At 38.9% G+C, this 5714-nt stretch overlaps 1 protein-coding gene across 1 annotated transcript; it reads right to left on the bottom strand.

Moving 5' to 3' along the window:
- Positions 1–3504: 3504 nt before the first annotated feature.
- On the bottom strand, positions 3505–5494 carry LOC147983244 (putative ubiquitin-like-specific protease 1B; the record flags this gene model as incomplete). The annotated part of the gene is made up of 5 exons (XM_087540678.1): positions 3505–3671; positions 3748–3823; positions 3899–5081; positions 5158–5291; positions 5372–5494. Coding segments are annotated over 3 exons (378 nt in total), but the record flags the coding sequence as incomplete, so codon positions are not given.
- Between the last annotated feature and the right edge of the window lie 220 nt (positions 5495–5714).

Raw genomic sequence — 5714 nt, 5'->3', positions numbered from 1 at the left:
ATGCTATTGCACAGATGAAAAACAATAAGGCTCCCGGACCGGATGGATTCCCGGCCGAGTTCTATAAAAAGTGCTGGCATATTATTAAGGGGGATTTGCTACCTATGTTCAATGATCTGTTCTCGGGACAGCTTCACTTATTCCACTTGAATTTTGGAACTATCACATTGCTTCCTAAGAAAACGGATGCTGTGAGGATTGAGCAATTCAGACCGATATGCCTCCTCGATGTTAGTTTCAAAATCTTCACCAAAGTCGGGACTAATAGGCTCACACAGATTGCGCACTCTGTGGTGCAAAAGTCCCAAACTGCTTTCATGCCGGACAGAAATATACTTGAAGGGGTGGTAGTCCTGCATGAAACGCTCCATGAAATCCATTCCAAAAAATTAGATGGAGTAATTTTTAAAGTGGATTTCGAGAAAGCGTACGATAAGATCAAATGGCCATTTCTCCAACAGTCATTGCGTATGAAAGGTTTTGATGAAGCCCGGCGCAGACAGGTTGAATCATTTACGCAAAAAGATAGTGTGAGAATTAAAGTGAATGACGATATAGGTCATTATTTTCAGACACATAAAGGCCTACGACAAAGAGATCCGATGTCACCTATCCTATTTAACATTGTGATGATATGTTAGCAATTCTGATAGGAAGGGTTAAGAAAAATGGTCAAATAGATGGATTGGTACCTCATCTTGTTGATGGAGGTGTGTCCATACTTCAGTACGCTGATGATAAAATCATCTTTATGGAGCATGACTTGGCCAAGGCGAGAAACATGAAGCTGGTGTTATGCCTATTTGGACAATTGACCAGGTTAAAGATTAACTTTAATAAGAGTGAGCTGTTCTGTTTTGGTAGAGCCAAAGACGAACAGGAGGCGTATAGGCAATTGTTCGGGTGTGAGTTGGGAGAATTACCTTTCTCTTACCTAGGTATTCCAATCCACCATCGTAGGTTAACAAACCGAGAATGGAAGTGCATCGAGGACCGATTTGAGAAGAAACTGAGTTGCTGGAAGGGTAAACTCATGTCATACGGAGGCCGATTAATCCTGATTAATTCGGTGCTCACGAGTATGCCTATGTTTCTCCTATCGTTCTTTGAGGTCCCAGTTGGTGTTCGGAAGAGACTGGACTTCTATCGATCGCGGTTCTTTTGGCAGAGTGATGAGCTTAAAAGAAAATACCGACTTGCTAAATGGGATATCATCTGTAGACCGAAAGACCAAGGAGGTCTTGGTATAGAGAACCTCGAAGTTAAAAACAGATGCCTTCTTAGCAAGTGGCTGTGGAAGCTCTCTTCGGAGAATGATGCCATGTGGGCTCAAATCCTACGCAGCAAGTACCTTCAGACAAAAACTTTGTCCCAGGTTACAGTCAGGCCGACTGATTCACCTTTCTGGAAAGGACTGATGAAAGTCAAACAATCTATGTTCAATAGAACGAAGTTTGTTATTGCCAACGGCACTAGCACGCGTTTCTGGGAGGATACTTGGCTCGGCGAGATACCCTTGGCCGTCCAATATCCGTCTTTGTATCGAATTGTTCAACGACGTGAGGTGTTCGTAGCTTCGGTATTTCAATCTATCCCCCTTAATATTCAGTTCCGACGGACGCTGGCGGGCAATCGTTGGGAGGAGTGGCTCCGTCTAGTTAGGAGACTGATGGAGGTCCAACTTTCCCAACAACCCGATGAATTACGCTGGAAGTTGACTAAGTCTGGAGTATTCACAGTTAAATCAATGTACATTGATGTTATTAATTCGAACTCCATTCTTACATCCAAGCATGTTTGGGATGTCAAAGTACCTTTGAAAATAAAAATGTTTATGTGGTTTGTCCATAAACAAGTTATTTTAACCAAGGACAATTTGAAAAAGCGTAATTGGACAGGGCCTACTAGGTGTAGTTTCTGTGATCGGGATGAGACTATAAAACACCTCTTTTTTGATTGCCCGTTGGCCAAAGTCCTTTGGCAGACGGTTCACATTGCTTTCAATATCAAATCACCGAATTCTGTTAACGCGTTATTTGGGACATGGCTGAATGGGATTCCGCCTGACTTAGCGAAACACATTCGGGTTGGGGTTTGCGCTTTGCTGTGGACTATCTGGACTTGCAGAAATGATTTGGTCTTTAACAGAATATCATGTATTCATTTTTTGCAGGTTATATTCCGCACTACGGCTCTGATCCGTTCGTGGTCGCTACTCACTCAGACGGAGGCCAGGGAGCATTTGGTTACTGGATCTTTCCGCTGGGAGATGGTAACTCGGGATATCTTCAACCGGTTTGGATGGCGATCATGTAATAGGATAGGCATCTAGTTTATCTATCTATTTATAGCCAGCCGGTTGTGGCATCTTATCTTGACTAGTCGATGTTTCTAGCCTTTATGGCTCTATGTGAGCTTTCTTTGTTTTCATTTTGTTTGGAGACCTTGGAACCATGTTGACACTGTTTTGGTGGTTAATAAGATGGTCGTATGCATCATTCTGATGCACAGGCCGGGGAGTCCCCCCTTTTCGAAAAAATGAAAAGAATATATTAACATCTACAACCCCGAATTTGTTTCATGGGCTTCATTATAAAATATATTTCCATAGTGTATATATTTCATATTGTAAATATTATTTTCTCATATAGTTGGTCAAACTTCAAGTTTAACTTATGGCAGAAGTTTTTTTGGGGGGTTAACTTATGACAAAAGTTAGAATTTCATGTAATTTGGGATAACAGGAGCATGATCAAGTTGCTGCTAAGATTATTGTTACTTTAGAGCCCAATTTTGTCATATGAAACGATATATATTACATTTAACGAAGAACAAGGTGCTACTAAGATTTTGGAGAAAAAGACTGAAAAGGCAAATATATGGTATAAAAAAGTACACAGCGTGGATATTTTGCTGCTAACAATTTCAGAACTCGTCTCACCTCACTATTCAAAATGCCAAGCCAGGCGGATATGAAAAGTGCAATGAGAAAGACTGAAGGTATTTCATTTTCAGTATACATCATGATCTGTGGACTTTCCGTCAAATATAATATATATCATTTTATATGACAAAATTGGACTCTAAAGAAACATTATGTTTTCCTTGATAGCACATGACCTACAAAGGAGTCCATTCTATCAGCTGCACTACAGGCTCCAAGCTTACACGCGCTGGTTCCGATGGAAATAATTGATCAGCCTATTTGGGAGCCTAAGTAAATGATGCTACTTGCTGGCTTGGTGGGCTATGCCAGTCCTTTTTTGGTAGTATAAAGCGAACAACGTCGCGTTGCACCGTCTGTCTTCCGACTCGTAATCTCTATTCCTAATCTCTACTAGTAGAGTGCCTGTGCGTTGTCACGGGCTCTTGAAATAGTCTATAAGAGTTACATGTTAAATTCCACACGACAAACAATAAAACACAAATACAATTATTTAATAACTGAAGTTCATTTTTGCAATGTAAATTGATAACATGAAGAAAAATTAACGACATGTCCATGTAACAAATCGAGCGATGTTCCAACTAAACATCTATTACAAAACTATTAATATCTAGATGATGCGCTTAAGCAATTCTTTCACAATATGAAGAAAGTTTCCTTTAGCTTCATTCCCACGATGTTTTAGCAAGTATAATAAAAACTGCTTCCTCAATTCATACCCATCCTGCACAAACAATACATGTAGTTAGTATGAAAATTTCACGCCGAAAGTCTTAAAACATGTAACTGACAATACTCACCATGCAAATCGGCTTGACCAATTCTTTACCGTTCCACCAGAGTATAAAATGAAAAACAAAATAGCCAGACACATTCCTGCAAAACATTAGATTAATAATATATAGAATATAGTGATAACGAAAGTAAATGTTTTTGTTATGAATTCATTACCCGTCTATACTCGTTGGAACACCGAACAGAAATAAACGTTGCCATTTAGATATATCATAATTCCAACCAGGCAGCTTTATTTCGAGTGCTTCTTTGAAATCCCTTGCAAAACTTTTTAATTTCAGTGCATGCCTCAATTTTTTTCCTGTAACGATTGTGATGTTTGAATAGGATCCAGAATATATAGACGACGTGCCTCTTTCTCGATGACGTACAAGATGTATCGGCCGATGGATGCATAGGGAAGATAAATTTACAAGTGGAGCTATTAGAAACAACAATAAACCACGATAACAATAGACAAAATACTTTACTTACCTTGTTGCACGATGAGATGTCGTTGTCCATTCCAGACAGCTATCAAATAATGTTGCCAACGTCTGGATAGTTTCCTTCTCGCAAAACTTCCGACCTCGTGTTGACTCTAGCATCATGGACTAAGTAAAAAAAGAAATATTGCTTCAACATGTTGATGCTAATGACACATAGAATGAAGAGTTACGATAACTTACACAAAATCGTAGATCCATGTAGTGCACAGGAGGGTCTGTGAACAATACTCCCTCGTCACATGCCAGCATACGCACGGCTGTGTTGAAGCAATCATTATCCATGGGCTGCTCTATGTTAAGTATGCACTGAAGTTTCTTAAGACTTAAGCCCATTGGATCGGGTATCGAGCTCCGGACCCATACCTTCCTATAAATTGGATGGTAAGAAGAACAATAATATACAACCTCACATTAAATATTGATACCTGATACTTACTCCAAACAACCGGCATCATCGATCGACATGATGTAGTTGCGGAGGCCGGCAAGTAATTCACGTTGGTCCGTGAGTATGATAGTGATTGGTGCAGGACGTTTGTCTTTGACTACGTCAGATGGATTGTCCAGTATCTCGAGATCAGAATTAGCTAAAGTTTCTTGATCGTCAGGTTGATGGTATATGGGACCTCCTTTTAGCTGATTCAGCTCTGAATCAAGCAAAATGACAGCTATTTTTTGTCGAAAATGTTTCATATCCTCCTACAAGATATATACAAAAACAATTTATATATTATTTTGAGATAAAATAACGACATAATGTATAAAAACAAAATACCTGGGTTAATTGGTCTGACAGTGCATGTGATGTCCAGTATTCCATATAATTTAGCATAAACAGTCCACATGATACGCTATAATATTATAAAATAATGCTTTATAATACCACACAGATGAATAAAAAAACAATCCATTGTAACAAGTGCTTACCCATCGTTTTGTATTGCCTCATGAAACTGCTCTACAACCGTCCATTTTGTAACATTCAGATTGGGCCACTTATGACCTCTGATAAAATCCGGTCTATGCTCTACAAGTTTCAGACACTTCTCGAGTCCTAGTAACTATTTTATATATAAGAAATAGTAGGGATCAAGGCAAACAAAAACATATGTTAAGATGAATAAAAATAATAGATAGTTACCGTAGTAGCAAGGTCATTGCGTTTGACCCGAGAACCAAGTGAGTCCAATACTTGAATCTCACGTTTTTTGGCATTGACGACTGCTAGATACCAATGGTAGCCCGACATGTTAATCGGAATGAATAACTGGTGTAAATATCATACAAGTCACGGTCGCAATTAGATATAAATATTAATAAATCATTATACATATGAATTAATAAAAACAATACATAATTATATGCATGGATAACGAGAAAAAACTAACCATGTCTTGCTGTAGATAAGTATTAACATGATGCACGATGCGGTGATATTTTGATGGGTCTATGTCTCTTTTCCCGTCTTCTTTTATATGGCCAGA

Source organism: Triticum urartu, chromosome 2A, assembly GCF_056163025.1.
Source record: "Triticum urartu cultivar PI428250 chromosome 2A, HENAU_Tu73, whole genome shotgun sequence".
In the NCBI taxonomy this organism is placed as follows: Eukaryota; Viridiplantae; Streptophyta; class Magnoliopsida; order Poales; family Poaceae; genus Triticum; species Triticum urartu.
Note: the sequence above shows the minus strand (reverse complement) of the source record. Positions and strands in the feature narration are given on the sequence as shown.